The 22784-nt window shown below is 39.7% G+C and overlaps 1 protein-coding gene across 13 annotated transcripts in view; it reads right to left on the minus strand.

The window, feature by feature from the left end:
• The window catches only part of ehbp1l1b (EH domain binding protein 1-like 1b), a 37006-nt gene extending 18681 nt beyond the window's left edge, over positions 1 to 18325 (minus strand). For 4 of the 13 annotated variants that reach the window (XM_056247664.1, XM_056247666.1, XM_056247660.1 and 1 more), the window contains exons 1-10: positions 17911 to 18325; positions 7157 to 7214; positions 6518 to 6613; positions 6235 to 6288; positions 4961 to 5142; positions 4311 to 4450; positions 3825 to 3899; positions 2188 to 2454; positions 716 to 877; positions 319 to 474 (exon numbers count right to left, since the gene is read on the minus strand). In XM_056247664.1, coding sequence (XP_056103639.1) covers positions 319 to 474; positions 716 to 877; positions 2188 to 2454; positions 3825 to 3899; positions 4311 to 4450; positions 4961 to 5142; positions 6235 to 6288; positions 6518 to 6613; positions 7157 to 7214; positions 17911 to 18014 — 1294 coding nt within the window. In that variant the 5' untranslated portion in view covers positions 18015 to 18325. Of the gene's footprint in view, positions 1 to 318; positions 475 to 715; positions 878 to 2187; positions 2455 to 3824; positions 3900 to 4310; positions 4451 to 4960; positions 5143 to 6234; positions 6289 to 6517; positions 6614 to 7156; positions 7215 to 7930; positions 8078 to 17910 lie in introns of those variants that run through there. The other 9 variants (XM_056247670.1, XM_056247669.1, XM_056247671.1 and 6 more) reach the window with 8 other exon arrangements.
• Positions 18326 to 22784: the final 4459 nt, after the last annotated feature.

The following is a 22784-nucleotide window of genomic DNA, read 5'->3' on the forward strand; positions in this document are numbered from 1 at the left end:
ATGAACAGAATATCGACTTGCATAATAATCATGCACACAGTTTTAAGACAAACTTAAATGATTTTTAAATGTAAAAAAAAAAAAAAAAATTACTTCTATATTGTCATTGCAATTTTTACAATTTCTGACCAGTCTTTAGAAAGAAAAATTTAATATATTCCAAGTATTGTAGTAACATTACATTTTAAAGGAAATTTAAATGAAGTGATTGTGAACAATTGTTCAACATGTTCATTAATACCTTAAGTGCACTTGTTAACTGTACTTTAGTATTGCTGCCTCTACTGTTTACATGCAGTCTGGAAGATTTCTCAATACCTGGCACACTGCCAGCAGATGGATGGTTAAGCGTTTCAGAAAGAGAGAGGGAAGAAGTTTTGGGTTCGAGGAGAGGGACAGGAGTGGGGGATACAGGGCGAGCACCTGGGACAATCTTGGGCTTAAAAACATTGGTGCGAGGTGCTCCAAAAGAATCTGAGACAGAAGTGCAATGACACAAAGAGAACGCAGACCACGTGAAAGAAGATTAGTCAGAGATGCAGAAAAAGTGAGAACAAGAGACAGTGGCTTAGAGGAAATGAATCTGACTTCTCCAAAAGCTATCTTAAAGTTTCCTTTAGAGTCAGGCTAAGATTTACTATTCCTATTAGAATTACAGTAAATGTACTCTGACTTGCACTTGGTCTGTGAATGTTTAGAAATCATGAGTCTTTACCTTTCGGGAGCACAGTGGGAAGATAGGGAGAGTGAGAGAGGAAGGGATCGGAAGGGGAAGAAAGAGAAGCCCGAGGGAGTTTGAGCAGAGGATAGTCAGAGGTCACCGGACCCTCCAGAGGGGCCTCGGAGCCTGACAGTCTTCTTGGAAAAGGCACAGGAGCTGGACATAAGCATAGAGGGAAAAATAGACAGATAAACAATATGTAGTCCAGGCTTTGTCGAGAAAAACACAGATGCACAAGCACTATTAGAATTGTTTCTCTGGGTGATGGCTGTAAAAGAACATTTGCATGGGTCCATTTGCAACACATGCATGTGGATGTCAATGAATTCACGCATGCACACTGCAGCTAAATACGGCTCTCACTCTTCTTTGTTCTTTTTAAATGCGGTTTGCAATGCGTATGTGGCCATAGTGAATTTCAGTTCTCAGTTCTCTGAAACAACTTCTTTCGCACCACATACCCAAATTTTGATAGGGTAGTGAAAAGATAGTAAAAAGATAGTGATCTAAAAAAAATTCTAAAACTTTTTCCAAATCCTCCATGTAAAGTCAAAGATGACAATGCAGAAGGGAATAAAATTATACCACATGACCCTGGTGTTTGTCAAAAACAGTACGCAAATCAGCCAGGAATTTTCTCATGAGTGGAAGAAAACTACCAAAATGTTCAATATTTAGATGGCAATAAAATTACCGACTACCTGTAAATGCTGAAATGACTTCACTTCCTCAAGTGAAACAATTACCATTTGTGCAGTGCTTTAGACAAGTGTTTATGAAGAAATATAAGACTAGCAACACGAAAAGGTCAATAAATATTCACTTTCGTTGAAAAGTTTGGGGTTGGTTGGTAAGATGTTTTTGTAAGAAGTCTCTTATGCTCACCAAGGCATTTATTTATTTACATCTATTTTATTTAATCACAATACAGTAAAAACTGAAATATTGTTAAATACTAATACAATTAAAAATAACTGTTTTCTATTTTAATATATTTTAAAATGAACTTTTTTTCCTGTGATGGCAAAGTTTAATTTTCAGCATCATTACTCCAGTCTTCATTGTCACATGATCCTTCAGAAGTCATTCTAATATGCTGATTTGCTGCTCAAGAAACATTTCTTATTATTATCAATGTTGAAAACAGTTGTGCTGCCTAATATTTTTGAGGAAATCATGATACATTTTTTCTCAGGATTCTTTGACAAAAGAACAGCATTTGAAATAGCGGAAATAGTCTTTGCTGTCACGTTTGAACAATTTAATGCATCTAATTTGGTATTGTAGCTGAGATGGTGATTTTATCAGAAGGGAAGAACTTCAATTCCAATTGAAGTACACGTTGTTGAGCCATATAACCATACATACAAATAACTGTAATCAAGTAGGAACGTCAACTAGCAACCAACAGTATAGCAGGCGACTTGCTGACCTCCAGCGGTTTAATTTAAGTCGATCTATGGTACCTGAGCCAGGGGATGGCTGGAAGACTTTGGGTAATGCTGGGGGGAGCAAACCAGTAGTATTTTGCTCTGTGGGGGAGTCAGGTGGGGCCTGTCGCTGGGCAATGGGTGGTGGACGTGGTGGTCTGGAGCGGGCAGGTGAGGGCATGGTGCGAGGGGTTGGACTGGGTGGGGTGGGTAAAGGTGGACGTGCTGGCAGGTCAGGGTTACGGATAGTGCCAGACGCTGGGCGTGAGAGGACGCCATCAGCAGGCCTCTCCTTACCACTGACTGAGGTTAGCATGAAAAATGGAGGGAGAAAGACAGCAATGGAGTGAAAGAGAAAGTAAAAGAGCAGTATTGAGGAAAAGCAATGAGGCAAAAGAGAAATATAGAGGTGAGAGAGTGAGAAAGGTAATGAATGTATCATTAAGGATGGTGGTGCATCGTCATAAAAGACATTTAAAGGGTTAATTCACCCTAAAGAGAATATTATTTTCTCACCCTCATGTTATTCCAAACTTGTACGCTGTTATTTTTCTGTGTAACACTAAAGGAGAATTTAATGCTCTTTTCCAACAACAGTTCGCAGTAGCCATGTCTGTCCCAAAAAAGTAATTTTGTAAAAAGTAAATTCCCAGGCCCTGCTTGATTTAAAGATGGTCATTATTTCCCATATATTACATATGACAGATTTCATTTATTTTGCAAATCTATTTCATCGACATTAAAAAATAAATGTATACTACTGTTCAAACTTTGGGGTTGGTAAAATTTGAAAGTTGAAGAAGTTGAAATATTATTACAATTTGTAATAAATATTCTAAAACATTTTAAAATGTAATTTATTCCTGTGATGGAAAAGCTGAATTTTCAGCAGCCATTACTCATCTTCAGTGTCACATTATCCTTCAGAAATCATTCTGATATGCTGATTCTTTTATCAACCTTGCTGAATAAAGTACACTTTTTTTTTTATGAACTGACCCCAAACTTTTGAACAGTAGTGTACATTAACTTCGTAGCCAAGATTTTGCTTTGAGACTGCCTGATGTATCATTTTTTCAGGAATTGACAAATGCAAGTTGTCTTTCCAGCTACATTTATGTAATTTGTCATTGTCAATATTTTTGGAATTAATTATGCACCATTCTACAATAATCTAAACTAATCAAATTGAATTGGACACAATTTCAGATTTGACAATGCATCTCAATAATGACGTGAAGCATAAACTTTTGTTAAGAAAAAGAGTTGAATGCATGAATATGTTTCAAAATTCCTTTTGTGTTCCAGGAAAAAGACATGAGGGTCCTGACAACAACATGAGGATGAGTAAATGATGATTTTTTTCATTGAGAGGTAAACTACACCCTTTAAATTAGATTAAAATATTTTCATGAAATTCATGATGAAATGCAAGTCCCTTTCAATTTTTGAAATGAGGACAAAGAATGAATGTGATAATCATATGCAACAAAACCACATCAGTGAAAAATCATATTCCTGAAACAGTTAATGGAAATAATTAATTGGATGTGGTTTTATATGAACTTAATTTTTATAAAGGAAGAAAAATATATCAGTATGATCAGAAACGTGATATGACTGAAAAGAGTGTAGAGAGAGAATATGGAAAGAGCATAAGTAAATATAAGTACCTATTGCTGAAGGGCTCTTTAGAGATGCAGGTCTCTTTTCTTGGGAGCGTGTTGGTCGAAGAGGAAGGTGGGGTGCTGACAGAGAGAGAAAGAGAGAAGGAGAAGTTCTAGCATGTGAGGAAGTAAGGGTTACTATGGTAAGAGAAAATATACATGCATCAATAGTGATTCATGCAAGAGGGCAGATGAATAAGGATATAAGATAAAGAATACAAGACATGAGTATGCAAGTGTTTTATAAATACAGTGGGGTCCTAAAGTCTGAGACCACAAGTGAAAATGCATCTATGTGTATTTGTACAACTTAATGCTTTAAATTTTCATTACAAATCATATTATCAGCAAAACAATGTATATTTCTTGTTTCACATTTTTCAGAATCCAAAAAGTTATTCCCAAGTTTAAAATGTATTTTGAATCCCAGATTTTCAATGTGGTCTCAGACGTTTGGTCCCCATTGTATATGTTCATAGTTTTTTATAATACCTGGAGCTGCAGTACTGAGATTAAGCCCAGTACTGGATCTCTTATCCTCCTCTTCATCACTCTCATTAAAGTCGTCCAGGTTCCCAATGTCTGTTGGTTTTACACTCATCAGACTGGCAAGACTCTGCATGTCCTCGTCCCTACAGAGGAAACCCATAACTGGTCAAGAACTGTGAGGAGATATAAAGGTTATTTGTCAAGAGGTGTAGGTATTTCATTGAACCAGCTGTGAAAACCTTACTATGTGAATTGTATGTGCGTCTTTACTTCCAGAAGCTATGTAAAGTTATTTGATCTAATGGAGATTAGGCACGAAATTCTTTTGCATTACATCTCTACAAGGCTGTATTGTTTTGGAAATTTCTGCTCTGCGTGCTTCTTGACCTGCACATCAGGAAAGAAACTCACGCCAGTGTTCCACAGCAAACCATTTCTCTTGTTGGATTCAAACACACTCCAAATATTTTTAACCGAAATCAATTTGTTTTTGCAACAATTTTCATGCATTCGGTTTTGGTGCAATCACAAAAAAAGTTTTGCTGTGGTCACATTCCCACATGATTGAATCTAGATAATTAAACACCACATGCAAGTGTTCTAACTTCCTGAGCAAGAACTCCATGTGGATGAGGTCAACAGGGAGAACTCACGTAGCTTTACCCTCCTTGAGGAACACACAGGATAAGGAGAGCTTCAGCGTGGCCTCCACCACCTTCACCGACAGAGGCTTCATTTTGAGCATCAGGTCCGTCTGTGAGTGTGTTGCACTGGCAAACTTCTTCATGTTCAAGTCCACAGATGCCAGAACTTTCCGACTGCCTTTAGCTGTCTCCTGTAGAACATCAGAGAAGGTAACTTTGAGAATAATTAAAGCAAATTTTTCACATTTTGTTCTGTTTGCATTTTGAATTACCTACCTATATATATATATATATATATATATATATATATATATATACACACACACATTTACACATCACTGGCCACTTAATTAGGTACACCTGTTCAACTGCTCGTTAACGCAAATATCTAATCAGCCAATTACATGGCAGCAACTCAATGCATTTAGACATGTAGACATGGTCAAGACGATTTGCTGAAGTTCAAACTGAGCTTCAGAAACATGAAATTTGAAGAAATGAAATGTGATTTAAGTGACTTTGAATGTAGCATGGTTATTGGTGCCAGACGGGCTGGTCTGAGTATTTCATAAAATGTTGATCTACTAGGATACAACCATCTCTAGGGTTTACAGAGAATGGTTCGAAAAAGAGAAAATATCCAGTGAGCAGCGGTTCTGTGGGAAAATGCCTTGTTGATGCCAGAGGTCAGAGGAGAATGGCCACACTGGTTCGAGCTGATAGAAATGTAACTCAAATAACCACTGGATTTCTGTTGAGACATTCAGATGGTAGGGTAAGGATTTGTTGTAAACAACATGAAAGCACGGATCCATCCTGCTGTGTATCAATGGTTCAGGCTGGTGGTTGTTTATTGGTGTGAGGGATGTTTTCTTGGCACATTTTGGGCCCCTTAGTACCAATTGAGCATTGTTTAAATGCCAGAGCCTAACTGAGTATTGTTACTGACCATGTCCATCCCTTTATGACCACAGTGCGTCCATCTTCTGATGGCTACTTTCAGCTGTATTTTGTGCCATGTCACAAACCTCAAATCATCTCAAACTGGTTTCTTGAACATGACAATGAGTTTACTATAATCAAATAGCCTACACAGTCACCAGATCTCAGTCCAAAAGAGCACATTTGGGATGTAGTAGAATGGGGGATTCGTATCATGGATGTGCAGCCGACAAATCTGTGTGATGCTATCATGTCAATAACGACCAGAATCTCTGAGGAATGCTTCCAGAACATTGCTGAATCTATGAATCAAACTTAATCTTTATTAAAAAAAAACTCACATTCTCAATGAAAAATGTCCATTCTTTGTCTTCAAACTCATCTGCATGTGGGTCCTGTGAAACAAAAGCATATTCAAAAAGTTCAACAAATTTGCTGACAAATTTTAGTATAGGTCAGCATTTGTCAGTATCTTTAACAAGTTGTGTATAGCATGAGTTCATGCAATATATTTATATATATATATATATATATATATATATATATATATATATATATATATATATATATATATATATATATATATATCGTATAGCTAATAATAAGATGCGATAGGTGTCATACCCTGTAGAGTGTGACGGTAATATCCACATTCTCAGGTACGGGCCACACCACCATTCCCCTGTAGGGATTTTTGATGCCTGGCTGCCATGCATGAAGCTGATGAGAAAATAACAACACTGTCAGTTATAATAATCCACATTGTAAAGCAGTTGTAATCATTGTAAGCACTTGTAAATCGCTGTAAATAAAGCATTGTTAAACATAATAATTTAAGTGTCAGTACACTGTTCTGACTGAACGCTTGGGAAGAAAATCAACTTGAAATGGTGGATTCCTGGACATGCATAGTCATAAACTAAATTACCTTTGCTTTCATGAATAATTTTGTATCTAGAACAAGACTTATATTTTATAATATTTTGTATATTATTTATAATGTGTGTCAATAAAAACAACATTGATTAATATTAAATAATATTACTTAAAATATCTTATTTATATATCTATATAGGCAAGGCAAGTTTATTTATATAGCACATTTCATACACAATGGTAATTAAAGATTAAGATTCATAAAATAATACTCAATTCTTGATCAACTGCCTAATCACTAAGTTTTGGTGTGCTCCTATCTGGAATGGAAGAAATCAAGTCAGGTTTGGGATTTTATAGACAATTAAAGATTGTTTATCTTTGTACCTTGGAGCAAATGCGTCTGTTCCTCCTTGTCCACACCACTCTCAGTTTGTCTGGTTGCCTATAAAACAAAAATAAAAGAGTGCTGAGTGGGAGTTTACAAGTTGAATAATGGGTCCTTTACTATTGATAAAGACTTCTACATTAAGACTATCACTTTTCAGTGCTTGCTTAAAATAGCAGGAAGTACATATAAAGCCTATACGAAATGATCTTGAGAAAGCCACTGTGGCATTGGTTGTTTGTGTGTGTCTACAAAAAGCTACAGGCAGTGAAACAGATCTTGCGATTTGGTCTCCCAGTGTTACCCAGAGGCAGAAAGGAATCAATAAATGCTGCCAAATGTTTCAAACCCAAAACAAAACAAGAGCACATGATGCAAGGCCTTGCATACAAGACGAATCCAAACTAGGGGAAGCTTTTACTCACAAACAAGCACCAAGAACAAATAATTGAGTGAGGCTGAGGCATGAAACGTTGTCTTACTAAATAACCAAATGTCAATTTGGTGTCATTTGGGACATGTGGTATCTATTACATTTACCCCCCTGCATTGCTACCAATACTGCCAGATGAAAATGTAAACAAGTTAAAGAAAAAAAAGCTTTTAAAAGGTTCCTGTGATGTTTAAGTCTGTTTATTGAGGTCACACAGCACCCTGTAGTCCCAGATAAGCCATATATCTGATATCCAGAACATTATGATGATATATTGCCAGAAAAAAATGCAAATCAATAAGTGTGGAGCTTTAAACAAATTCATGGAAATCATATTTACCAAGTGTACAGTGTACATGTACAGATCTGCTCTGGCACATGTTTCCTAAATAAACTTGCCCTTTTGTGGTGAATTGTTCAGATGTGAGCCCATTGTACACCTCTGAGCTGTTTATTGCCATGCTCGCTGCATTAAGAATTGGAGGAAACTCGGCAAGGTCACATGACTGAGCTGACTTTGGCTCACAGCACAAGGGGTGTTGGCCTCTGAGCTCACTGTGTGTTTACAAACAGCTGTTCACATTTAATAATGGCGACTTATATTTTGGGATATGAGGGTTGTCATTAAGCATACAAAAACACTGAAGGGAACAAAAAGATTTGTTGTATACGCTACTGTTCAAAAGTTTAAGATTTTTTTTGTCTCGTGTGCTCACCATGGCTGCATTTATTTGATCAAAAATACAGCAAAAACAGTAATATTGTGAAATATTATTACAATTTAAAGCAACTGTTTTGCTATTATAATATACTGTATTTTCAGCATCATTATTCGAGTCTTCAGTGTCACATTCTAATATGCTGATTTGCTGCTCAATATTTTTTTTCTTATTATTATTAGTAATGCTGAAAATAGTTGTGCTGTTTAATATTTTTGTGGAAACATATTTTTTCAGGATTTTCAATAAATAGAACGTTTAAAAAACAGCATTTATTTGAAATATATATTTTTTGTAACTTTATAAATGTCTTTACTGTCACTTTTGATCAATTTAATGCATCCTTGCAGAATAAACTACTATTGACCCCAAACCTTTGAACGGTATAGTATTTGCTTTCATGATGACAACACAAAATGAACTTCTGTTTCATTCTTACTGACCGCCAGAGGCAGTGTAAACACTATGGATTATCGCAGCGCCAGCTAGATAGGTCGAGAGAATATACCAACAAAGTCACGTGGCGTGACGTATGCTGAGCCCTGGAGGGTAAAGCTACAGTAGCTCAGTACTCTACCTCTTTCGCTTTCTCGCCTAGTTGAGATAGGTTGTATTGGTTGAGTGACGCGCTGTCAAGTGCAGCTTACAAGAGCAGCGAGATTCGTCCTCACAAGCTGTGACAGCGCTTGTCTACGCCATTTCAAGGATTTGGATTTTCAAGGAATTTGGGTTTAAATTAACGGCACTTGGTGAGTTTTGTTTTTTCATATTTCTTCGTCTGTAACACTCTGTGCCTCTCAGTGCAATCCGGTGGCTTGTGTTTGCCGCGCTATGAGTTAACGGTCTCCCGTTGACGTAAGTTATCTACTTAGAGTGTTTTTTCCTCGTATCCATGTAACACTTTTTGTCCCTCGGTTCAATCCGCCGGCCATTTTAGACACTTTTTATCTTTTTTCGTAAAATTTTTGTTGGTATTACCTGTCGGTTCACCCGAGGTAATCGTTTTATTTTATTTTAATTATTTTTTCATCCCGCTTAACTTAACCTTACGGTACTATCCGAGGGTGTTATTAGCGAGTAACTATGGCTCACAGCTCGATAGCCACTGGTTTTCCACAGACTTGTAAGCTGTGCCCTAATAATCTTCTCCCTGACGACGGTCATGACATCTGCCCGTCGTGTTTGGGTGTTCAACATCTGCGAGAGGCTCTCACGGACCCGTGCATGCACTGCAGCCTTTTGCCTATGTCGGAACGACGGCTCCGTCTTGCCGAGTTAGACCCTAATTCTACAGTGAAACTAGGGCAGTTAGATGTAGCCCCTTCGCGCACTCGGAAGCGCAGGGCGTCGGCAGCAGCTGGTGCTCCCCTCCCAGCTAAGAAGGCCAAATCGCGAGATGATGAACATTCACATGTTGAGAAAAGGTTCACTTTCTATGACGGTGTCGGTGCTTTCTTCAGAGATGGCAGAGCTGAAACGCCTGCTTCACTCACTTCAGCCGGTCACATCTGCTACACCTGAGAGGATGACACAGGAGGATGAGAATGTTCAAAACCAGGGAGCTGGGGAAGAGTCTCTTGATTCCCCTTGTTTTTCTCATTGTTCAGAGTTTGATGTGCTTTCTACAAGTGCTTCAGATTCCTTTTTTCACGATCATGGGGATCCTATGGATGTTGCAGAGCAGCCTGTGGCAGCTTTGGTGGTCTCTCCTGATGAGGCTCTACGAGGGAATGTGCGATGCCCCAGTGCGCAATGCGGTCGTACGGATTCCTTGCTAAAAAAGGCATACGAGTCTGTTGCCTACATTACTCGAGCAGAAAACACGATCTGCCAGTTACTTCTTGCTGCCACCAGTACGCTGAAACCTGCAAATGCAGATCCCTCTATTTCACAATTTCTGCAAACTGCTCTGTTGGCAACAGGCCATGTGACCCGCCGCCAAGTGTGGCTTGCCCAAGCACGACTGCCGGAGGACTGTAAGAAAACCTTGAGAGATCTTCCTTTTGTTCCCGGGCATATCTTTGGTCCAAATGTTCCGGAACTGTTGGAAAAGCGGGTAAAGCTGTCTGAAGCCACTCGTCAGCTGACACAGGTGCAGCGCAACCCTACCTTTAGGATGCCAGCGGTTCAGACCCGACATCACTATGCCGCATCGGAGCAGCGTTTCCGCCGGCACGCTACACCTCAGTCACAGCCCCCTCAAAGACCTCGTGTTCCTGAAGATGCGAGAGTTTTTCGCCCACCTCATCGACAGTTTCCGGGAGGGCCCCGTCAGCGTCCCCCCGCGACCACTAAAAATCGCACACGTAAAGCCTGAGACAGTCAGGCCGGTGGTCGATCGTTTTTCTGTAGAGCAACTGGAGTACTGGAGATCCAACACAGCAGACCCCTGGGTGTTGGCGACTCTGAGCAGGGGATATACTCTACAGTTTCGGCGCCGGCCTCCCAGATTTTCAAGAATTGTTCCTACGATTGTCAGAGACGCGGTTCGCGCAGTGGCTCTCTCTCTGGAAATCTGTTCACTGTTAGAGAAGGGAGCCATAGAAAAAGTTCATCCCCTCGTTCAGAGAGACGGGTTCTATTCAACTTATTTTCTTGTTCCAAAGAAGGACGGGGGTTTCCGTCCAATTCTCGATTTAAGGCTTCTGAATTTGTTCCTGAAGGTCCTTCCCTTTCGAATGCTGCGCACAGCCGATGTTCTCCGGTCTGTGACAGCAGACGATTGGTTTGTAAGTGTCGATCTGAAAGATGCATACTTTCACGTCCCAATTGCTGTACATCACAGAAAGTTTCTACGTTTCAGTTTCCTGAATCAAGCATACCAGTTCAAAGTGCTACCCTTCGGCCTTCCCTTGCTCCTCGCGTCTTCACAAGGTGTGTGAGCGCAGCTCTGTCTCCTCTTTGGATGAGAGGTATGCGTATTCTTCCTTATTTGGACGACTGGCTTCTCTGTGCCCCCACAGAGCAGCAGGCCGTACAAGACTCCAGACTGCTCTTGAGACATGTGCAGAAGCTGGGGTTTTCTGTGAACAAGAAAAAGAGCCGTTTGATTCCATCACAGACCACTACGTTCATAGGAATGACCCTGAATTCCTGCCTAATGTCTGCCTCCCTGTCTCAGGAACGTGTGACAAACATTCTACAACTTTTGGCTCGCTTTCGTCCGGGTGTGTCTTTGCAGTACGAGGTGGTCCTACGACTGATAGGGATGTTAACAGCGGCTACAGTTGTGATCCCCCTGGGTTTACTCCATCTCAGACCACTCCAGTTATGGAACAACAGTTTGCGGCTAATTTCTCACCGTTGCATATGTGCGTTGAGGCGGTGGAGACAGTTAGAGTTTCTGAAGGCAGGAGTGCCCCTGGGTGTTGTTCCCTCTCGTCGGGAGTTGGTCACGACAGATGCTTCCCTCACAGGATGGGGGGCAACGTGGAATCGGAGGGGTATTTCCGGGCGCTGGACTCCGATCCAGGCCGCGGAACATATCAACCTGCTAGAACTCAGGGCAGTGTTCTTGGCTCTAAAGTACTTCATGCCGGTTCTGGCAGGCCGCCATGTTCTTGTTCGGTCAGACAATACCTCAACAGTGTTCCATCTGAACCACCAGGGCGGCACGAGATCCCGCAGGTCTCTATGGTTGACTCACGAGATCCTGACATGGTGTCAGCCACGACTCGCTTCACTGAGGGCAGCTCATATTTCAGGAGTGTGCAACCAGACAGCAGATGCTCTTTCCAGGGATCAAGTACATCCAGGAGAATGGAGGCTTCATCCAGATGTAGTGCAGGAGATCTGGCTACGATTTGGAAGAGCAGAGGTGGATCTTTTTGCTTCAGAGATGACCACCCACTGTCGCTTATGGTTCGCAAGGACAGAAGTGTCGAGCCCCCTGGGCCAGGATGCGCTGTCTCACGAATGGCCGAACTGCCTGCTTTATGCGTTTCCACCTACCCCTCTGTTATGGGAGACGTTGCACAGGATCTCCCTGTGCAAGCACAGAGTGTTACTCGTGGCACCACGATGGCCAGCCAGACCGTGGTTTCCTTTGTTGCTGAGACTTCTGACAGGCAATCCATGGAAGCTTCCCCCCAGGAAGGACCTCCTCTCCCAGTTGGAGGCCAGTGTCTGGCACCCGGACCCGGCTCGTCTGCAGCTTTGGGTCTGGCCATTGGGTTAAATCCTTCCCTAGAGCATTGTGACCCTGCTGTTATTCACACCATCTCTAATGCTAGGGCTTCTTCCACACGACAGATTTATGCTTCACGTTGGAAGCTTTTTTCTGCATGGTGTGAGGAATGGGGGCTCGATCCTGCAACATGCGACATTCCGCGTGTCTTAAGTTTTCTTCAACGTTTACTGGAGGAAGGAAAAGCAGCTTCCACGTTGAAAGTGTACGTTGCTGCAATTTCTGCATATCATGTTCCAGTTGGTGGCTCTTCTCTTGGCTCTCACCGTCTTGTCTGCAGTTTTCTGAAGGGCGCACGCCGTCTGAACCCTGCTCGGAATCCTCATTTTCCTGTGTGGGATTTGTCACTCGTACTTGCATTCCTGTGCTCACCCCAGTTTGAGCCCTTGCAAAATGTTGACATTAAATGGTTGTCCTTGAAGACTTCTTTTTTGTTAGCTATTGCTACGGCGAAACAAGTCAGTGAGTTGCACGCGTTGTCTGTTAGTGAACTGTGCTTGCGTTGGTTACCGGATGGCTCCGGGGTGGTTCTACGACCCAATCCTTCTTTTCTTCCGAAGGTCCTTCTTCCTCAGTTCATAAATCAGCATATTGAACTGGCCTCCTTTCAGACTTCTTCAGGGTCCGATTCAAGTGCCCAACTCTTGTGTCCTGTTCGGGCCTTGAAGTGTTATGTGAACTCTACTGTTCAATTTAGACGGTCAGACCAGTTATTTGTCTGCCATGGTGGTGTGAAGAAAGGTGCTCCATTGTCGAAACAGAGGTTGTCGAACTGGATAGTGGAGACCATTACGCTGGCTTACAAGGCGGCAGGGAGACCACTGCCCTGGAGACTAACTTGCCATTCCACTAGGGCCATTTCATCTTCATGGGCTGTTTTTAGAGGAGTTTCCCTGGTGGATATCTGCACTGCTGCTACCTGGGCTTCTCCATGCACGTTTGCCCGGTTTTATAAGGTCAACGTTGCTGCTCATCATGCCGTTAGTTCTGCGGTTCTTCTGGAGCAGCCTTAATTTCATCAGGTGGGTGGCATTCCTCATGACTATGTTGGTATGTGTCATCCATAGTGTTTACACTGCCTCTGGCGGTCAGTAAGAATGAAACAGAATGCTAGTTACGCATGTAACTGTGGTTCTGTGAATTCTGGATGACCGCCAGAGTTCTCTGTCACTCGGAATGCGCGAGAAAGGCGTACCGAGGTAGAGTGCTGAGCTGCTTTACCCTCCAGGGCTCAGCATACGTCACGCCACGTGACTTTGTTGGTATTAGGGCTGTCAAAATTGCTCAAAAATGACGTTCGAATATTCCCTCTAAAAAAAACACATATATTCGAACTATTTGAATATCTGGTTTTGTATTTTGTCAATGACGCGCATTACGTCAATAACAGGACAAATTAATACAAAGAGACACAACTACTTGTATAGGTAGTTTATTTAAGTTTAAACATATTTGACAACGTATTAACTTACACAAAACCAAGTAAATCAACTAATGGCCAAGACCGCAGACCTTACTCTCGCTCGCACTCGCAGGCACTCTCTCTCTCTCTCTCTCTCTCTCTCTCTCTCTCTCGCCCTCACGCTCTCTGCGCACAACGGTTTAAATGAACAACAATAAACAAATGTTGAGTGCTGATCAAGAGTTTTGTGCAAGCAATGTAAGGTCGCGACTCTTGTCCTAAATATAGCAGACTTCATTCGGTGATTGAAACAAATATTATTAACATTAATTGAAGTTTTACAGTATATAGAACCGACATTGAACGCTCCGAGCGAGCTGTGCTGTGGTAAACTCATGGGTAAACTGCTGCTAGCTAGCCTGCTACTCTATGGCTATTTCGAGGGCGTCTGGCCACGCCCCCTTGGCGGGCTCTGACGTGTCTGATGTAATGCTAGCTCATTGGCGCACACGTTGGAGGCGCCCGTGCCATTGGATGTGCAGTTGCCGCAGCACAGCCAATGAGTGAGCCAGACACTCACTGTGCTAGCTGTGCAGCTAGAAAATGCGTTTTACATTTTAAGCTACAGAATTTTGCCACTCGCAAAGCAGACAGCCGCGCCTCTGCTACCGCGCTTGTGTTTTTCCACATGATTCGAATATTAATTTTCACCTTCGAATTTCTGTTTTTTAAAACTATTCGAATATATATTCGAATTTAGAATATTCGTTGACAGCCCTAGTTGGTATATTCTCTCGACCTATCTAGCTGGCGCTGCGATAATCCATAGTGTTTACACTGCCTCTGGCGGTCATCCAGAATTCACAGAACCACAGTTACATGCGTAACTAGCGATTTGCCCTGTCCATCACACAAAGCTATTACACTGCTTCAAAACATTTTCCATCCAAAGTTGCAAATTTAACTTATGTGCAAAATTGGAATATGGGTTAAAAGATTTGTGAATAAAGCAGCGTTTCCATCCCATGTGTTCAAGAGAACAAAATTGTCACTTCCTGGGAAAATGGCGCAAAATATCTGTAATAAACTGTGTCATTACTAGACTTGCATAAATGACGAAACGCAATAAACGCTGTCATGTTATCTTGCATTTGGATGCCTGATGTTTGGTAATGCAATCATGTGAGACAGTTCTGGGAAGTCATTATACAAAATCATTCTGATGACAGACTTTGGTTGAGGTATTTCAGAAAGATCAAACAGATGCGGTGCAATGAAATTGGTCCGCTGGTTAGTAGTTATCCAATCCCATCCTTTGTTGAGTTTTTTGTTGCGCATCAAGGGATTTTTTCGGTAAATGTGTTTTAATCGTAGTTTATGTGCATGTCTTCTTATCGGATCATTTTTTTTATCTGACTCAATTGAGCGCATACGTTTTTTATGCGCATTTTTAGAATTTCTGCGCATCTTGCAGTTTCCATACAGCGTTTTTTTTAATGTGGTGCGCATAAAAATAGGTGGATGGAAACATAGCTATTGTAGCGTATGAGTCACATGGACCACTTTTAAGATATTTTTATGGTGCTTTAATGAAGTCCCTATTCTAATTGCTTGGAAAACCATGACCAGAATATGAATAGAAATTGCTACTTTCGCATACCAGAGAAAAAGGTCAAACGAAGGGAAAAAGTTTAAACGAAGGGAAAATTAATAACATCCCTTTAAACTAACCGAGAATATGATTCTTAATGAACGTCCTCCAGATGTAAATGTCACAGTACAGCTGGATCATCTATTAGGTCATTATTATAGGTAATGTGTGTCAGTAGCAGCACGAACCGCTACACAAAGAGAAGCGAGACCCAACTCTTACTCAGGTTACAGCTAGTAATAGCAACAGGGCAGAACGGGCTAAAAGGATAAATTAGGAGGAGAAGACGGGGAACGTGGGCAGAGCGCGGATGGACGTAAAAATAGACTGAAAGCCTGGTTGGAGAGTTCTCTTTCTGGAATTCAGTCCTACTTTTTTCATCATTTTGACATGTAAAATAACTGTCAGATAAGCACACACATGCTCACACACCCCGTTCAAGTTATATTACCCCATCATAAGCAACCGCTGTGTCATTTTCAGCTGTCTGATATCTCCTGCTCACACCCTCCTCAGCTGTGGCGTAACATCAACAGACTTTGTCTTTGGCCCACTGGCAGTATATACGAAAATCACCCCTTTGAGCTTCACAAGATCAGACGTGCTTACAGAAATAAGTAGTTAACTACACATTCTGTAGTTTCTTTTCACCTTTAGAAACACTACCTGCTCTAGAAAAGAGATTTTAAGAAAGCTGTACTACGATACATGTTTAGGTCAGCAAAAGAAAGCTCTGTAAAAGATATACAGGAATTTCTCTCCTCAGTGTTGCAAGAGAATCTAGGACATAGGCCTAGCACATCAGCTGTAAGCTCATTAGGTGATAACAACAATTACGACTCCTCAAGTTTACTATTAACCCAACCTTTTTTTTTTCCAATAACAATGTTGAAAGTTTGAATACGAGTCCATATTAAATAAGAAAGAGTAACTAATTTCTAGAATATAGAATTGGTGAAACTGAGATCATTTAGATCACCAATAAGATGATTCAGGCATTCTATGACAGAGATTGTGTTAAATCTCAGATAGTGCTTAACTCTAAAGGCAGAAATTACAGAGTGATTCAGTTCCTAAGGCAGATGACAAACATTGGATAACGGAGGGTTGCTTCATTTGCCAGGCCAAGACTTGTTCATAGAATATTGTCAATAGTTAATATCAGCAAAATGATTAAAACAAATTCTCCAGTCCAACAGAAGCATTCAAGAACATATTAGCGTATTATGTGTATTGTGCATATGGGTATTCTGCATCTTGTATATTGTCTTATACTGTCATTATTACGACTGCAATGTTGGTGGATGACGCACCCAATATTTCCACTCACTGTTACACTTGTGTATGGTGTAGTGATGATAAAGTCATTTGATTTGATTGCTTTTGATTTAAATACACCTTTTTGTCTTTGCTATACTTGTGATTGAAAAACAGTATCTTTTTCAAATCCAATCAGACTGAATTCTTCCTGATAATGCTGTCTTTGATCATAGATAAGAACAAATAGGCCATATAAGACACGTGTTATTAATGAATGTGAGGACAGAAACACTCCCTGTCTGTGTCAACAGCTGTCTCTTGATCAAGACACGATAGACAGCAGAAATAGTATACTATTTCTGCAAAAATAGTATAGTAGCCTATACAGCAGAAATAGTATACTATTTCTGCAAAAGTTTTCCATATAAACCATGTTGAGGTGAGAGAATTAAACAATTCTATAGAATTGTTTAATTCTCTCACCTCAACACGTTTTACGGTATATGGAAAACTTTTTTGAAAAAATAAAATAAAAATAAAATAAAAGCCAAATATTGCACAAAACTTACAATTTGAGTTTTGTGTTGGAAAACAGCAATAAAGTATTTCCCCGACTATTTAAGGGTGAAGTCAAAAGGAATTCAATGCTCTTTAAAGCTCTCATGATATAATAACCGAAAAATGACATGGACAACACCTAAAAATAAAGGGAAAAAAACACCACTCAATTTGAAACAATTATAACTCCCTCTTATGTGAGTCAGGAAAATTAAAATTAAAAGAAGCAGCAGCACTTTATTCTGCTTAGATTATCATGATGGATGTTCATCATAATATGTTCAGTGTTGACAGCACGAGTGATGGAGGCGGAAGTAGAGGTGTGTGTGGCTGTCAACGTTCTCCAATGCATTTCAAATACAGTCTTAATATCGAGAGCTGTATTAATTGTTCTATTCACAATCATTTAGATTAGCCTGCCAACGCTAATTTAAAATAAGATATAGTGTGTGCGCATTGTACTGTTTCAGTCAGAAGAACCGCCCTTCAGCACTGCGTATTTAGGAAGCACACGCGCTATAACGGAAAAGAAATCATAACTTACCATTTCTTTGTACATTCCAGAACAAGTTCTTGATACGAAGCCACGAACTGAAATTTAGTAGCCTTTTTGCCAACTCTTTGTAATCTTTTCCACACTGAAGTCATTCTTCTGTAGAAAATGCAGTATCCGCGAATGAAGTCAGGCACATGGAAATTATGTTTTTACCGTCCCGCCACTGAACAAAAAGTAAAACCTACTGAAATATACGGCTGTCAAGTGGCTCGTAAAGTAAAATGTTCCTGGTGAGGAGCACGAGCTGCACCTCATGCGGCTCAGTACCACCGAACTGTCGCCATCGAGTAAAGACCATTTACGGAAACTACTGCATCACGTTACACACCAGAGCGAGAGATTGTCAGTGTATTGGCATTAGTTGCCTTGGAGCAAAAACATTTGTGGGTACTTGGTATAGAATCTTGAGGGAACTCGTGACGCGATACGAAATTATTCTAAAAAGCAGCTGACTGACCATGAACTGATGAAAGTGGACGAAGAAGTGCAGGAGTTGGTGGGAAGGGTTATGCAAACACGCATATGATGCAGCTCTATGCAAAATCTCCCTCATTGTATACAGTAGGCTACTAAAGGTACTATAATGACATGATGGATCAGGGGTTACATCCAGTCACAAGGGTTTAGAAGAGGACACACTCTATGAATAAGTTTGAATAATTATAATAGGCCTATCTTAGTTGCAAAATTACAGATAAAGTCCAAAGTGATGATTTTCTGAAAAGCAGTTAAAAAAAACTAGTTCCTAAAACTGTATAGCCTAGGCTACTGCAAATAGGCCTAGGTGGCGCTACAAAATGAACGCTGTTTGGGGGGTTTGCGAAAAGGAGTTTAAAAAAAAGAAAATATAATTGTGGACGTGGAGTAGGCCTATGGGTAATACAAATAAATAAAATTGGTCTGTGATTTTAGGGCAAAATAATTCAAAGGTAAACATACGTATTCATATTTATGATTGCTCATTTATGTTGTCTCCAAACATTTTGGGTAGCTTTTTTTTACCACATTTTACCAAGTTATGTTGCAATTTGACAATACTTTACACAGATAGATGGATGGACAGATAGATAGATAGATAGATAGATAGATAGATAGATAGATAGATAGATAGATAGATAGATAGATAGATAGATAGATAGATAGATAGATAGATAGATATATAGATAGATAGATAGATAGATAGATAGATAGATAGATAGATAGATAGATAGATAGATAGATAGATAGACAGATAGATAGATAGATTGACATTCATTCATTCATATGGGAGTATATGGCAGCCCTAGAACCATTTGGTAAAATAGGGCTATGTTCATCGTTCATTGCATTGTCACTTAATTTGGGTCAAATCATCTTCAGATCATATAAATGTACCATATGGGCTGCCTGCCATAGACTCCCTTGTAAAACTGTTGCTGAGAAAAACATAATGTACATTCAGTGCATTTATCAACATAATGATCTGGAGCAGCAATGTGAGGCTGTCCAGTCCTTGATCACGATGGGTATTTTTAGTGGACATTGGGAAGGGGATTTTTCAAGTTACACATGATCTATTTTAGAAGGCTGGGAGCGAGGGATAAATGGACAGAAGCAGCTGGAGGGATGGAACGAGTGGTGCCGCTTGCGTGGGTTATGAGGGGGAGCACAAACGTTTGGCTCAGTTGATGACCTAGAATCCAAATCGGTGACCCCCTTAGTCATATTTCTGTGTGACACTAACCTCTTCCTGTCTGGTGTTTCCACTCACTGCATGCTAACTCCACATTACAATCTCAAAATACAAAACAAAACAAATTCAAAAACTCTTCAATGTTCAATTATATACCTTATGCTATATTAATTTATATATTCTACCTTATAAGGCTATATGCATTTCAGTAAAGCTCATTAACAATAACTGATCAGCACAGGTGATTATTGACACGTGAAACTAACTACAGTGGTTTGTTTTTGAGAGTTGTTGAATATAGTTTGCAGTCTAATTTCAGGTACGCACATATGAGCCAGCTCATGTAAAACTTAGGTTAGGTTATAGGTTAGGTCAACTTTATTATCCCCAAGGAGCAATTTGTTTTTACAGCCAACAGTAATCCATACAATCAACAAAAAACCTCAAAAACAAACACACAGCACGACTTCCAAACTTAGCAAACTTAGCAAACAGACTTAAGTCTACTGGGAAACAGTGATTTGTGGTCATGACTATGAGTTTCCAAAATGGGCCCCTCCCTTCACTGGACATCACAAGCTGAGTTTGTATCTGGGTAAGACATGAGCTCACTCAAAATACATGCTTACACACTAGGTGGATCAAGAAATGCCTCATCCTTATAATGACGTGCCACACCACCGTATGGTATAAAAAAACAAGGGCCTTATTTATTTGCGAAGAACATGAAGATGACATACTGTTCTCCTTCGACCACATATGCTACTTTTGAAAAGTTAAGTAAGATTATTTTTTTGAAAGAAAGAAAGAAAGAAACTATTACTTTAATTCAGCAAGGATGCATTAAATTGATCAAAAGTGACAGGAAAGACATTTATAATGTTAAGATTTCTATTTCAAATAAATGCTGTTTCTATTTAAAATAAACTTTCTATCGATCAAAGAATCCTAAAGAAAATGTTTTACAGTTTCCACAAAAATATTAAGCAACACAACTGTTGCATTAATCAGCATTTTAGAATGATTTCTAAAGGATTATATGACAATGAAGACTGTAATTATAGTAATGAATACACATAATACACTAGTAATTATGCTGAAAATTCAGCTTTGCCATCACAAGAATAAATTACATTTTAAATTATATTAAAATAGAAAACAGTTATTTAAATTTTTTACAATATCTCACAATATTACTGTTTTTGCTATATTTTGATTAAAAAGTAGCCTTGATGAGCATACGAAATGTCTTTCAAAAAAACATTTTAAAAAATCTTACCAACCCCAAACTTTTGAATTGCAAAATGCAAATAAATTCACGTTAGAATGATGGTAATGGTTTTAAAAAATGCTTAGTTAAACAACAGAAGTATGTAAAAAGTATCTGTAATCATTTCTGCCATAATATTTATGCCTTTAAGATTAATCAAAGGGCAGAAAGTGCATATTTTTCATATTAATGTGATTGAAAAGATAGCAATGCGACCTTTGGTTTGAGTTACTTTTAACAGACATTCCTTGTTGAGATATTGTATCCAACAATATCTTACATCTGTATTTTATTTATAGAGCTGTCTAGAGAAATGCCACATCCTTCACCACTTAATCACTCCATCATACCAAATATGTGGAGTTTGAGATGGTCTCCCTGAAGAAGTATGCAATGTGGACACTACAGTGCGTTTCAGCGAGATTTTGGCACATGAGTGGGGCTTGTGGGACAATGACAAATTCTCAGTGCTGTAAGACTGCCCAGAGCTTTGTTCTTGTTGTCTACCTGCAAAGACTCAAACATACGACCACTTAGCCTAGAGCACCAGACGGAAACCTTTAATAACTGTTTGCTATTCTTTAGAGGACAGACTCTGACAGCAGCTGCAGTGAGCATGGAGAACCATGACCTCCCCGAATGGCAGAGTTTAGAGACTGTAATTCATCCACCTGCTCAACTTCAACCCAAATAAATGTCAGAGATGAAACCAATGGCTAAATACAATTTAAAATGCTATAGACGGACTTCATAATACCTAAAGCTACAGTTTGCAGTGTAATTTTAGTTATGCAAATATAAGCTAGCTTATGTAAAATTTCTGGTCATGACTGAGTTTCCAAACATCCTCTCCATTTAAATTAATTTGAATAATAGAAAATGCTACAGTATATTGTTATATATTACATTAAACTTAGTATATTGCTATTTCTGTCATGACAACTCTTCTGTGAGTTTATATGCCTGTTGATATGTTTGGTTTTGGCGGAATAGATCTGCTACGCTGCTGCAGAGAAAGTACGGGACTACTGCCAATATAAGACATAACTTGCTGCTGCTGTACAATATAGCATACATGAATTACCCGTAGCAGATCTATACAGGTGGAGCTGGGGAAGGTGGAGGGTTTATGAAAGCACGCTGCAACTGCTACAGCAAACCAAGTCTTTGAAAGTTGAGCAGCGAGGAGCGAGCTCATTGCTACTGATACAGCAGGAACCAATCAACTGTCAACCCTATAGAGAATCATGTGATTGCAAGAAGATTGAGTTAAGGACAGTAATCAGCCTGCGCCATCTGGAGTTTTATGACAGAACTTTGTATTTATTAAACTGCTATAGACTACATAAAGACTTGATAAAACCTAAAGCTTAATTTTGATGGAAATTACAGGACATGCCAATGTGTTACTGTAATAATATGAATAATAGTGATGGAACAGTTTTTTTAGTGCTGCCTGGCCTGTGTCTGAACTTGTTCCCCCCTTCTCTCCCTAATGCAAAATAAGCTAGCAGTATTACCTAATAAGCACAAGAGTAGCTGGAACCATTTGTTTATACTTTCTGCGTAATGAGTGAGTGGTTCAGAAAGATCTGAAGGAGTCTCAATCTAAACATTCAAATTTAGTATAATTGTTTTAATCCGATGGCATGTACTGTATCTGGTCTGACTCAAAGATAAACATTAAAGGAGAAGAATCTAGCAATCTTCTTTTGCGCTAAACGGTACCAAGGCAATGGAAAGAAGAGAGATTGTTTACTCTAATATTCTTGACATCATGACTCAAAACAACATCAATTTACAAACTTTAGGAAGGAAATGTATGCCACCTAATGGCTGATGTGTTCATATCTGCACTGGACAGCTGTTTTGAACTTGTTGAGCATGTATTTTGAAACATTGGTGGATAAAGTATCAGAC

Source organism: Rhinichthys klamathensis, unplaced genomic scaffold, assembly GCF_029890125.1.
Source record: "Rhinichthys klamathensis goyatoka isolate OS25496 unplaced genomic scaffold, OSU_Roscu_1.1 h1tg000050l_1, whole genome shotgun sequence".
NCBI classification, from domain to species: Eukaryota; Metazoa; Chordata; class Actinopteri; order Cypriniformes; family Leuciscidae; genus Rhinichthys; species Rhinichthys klamathensis.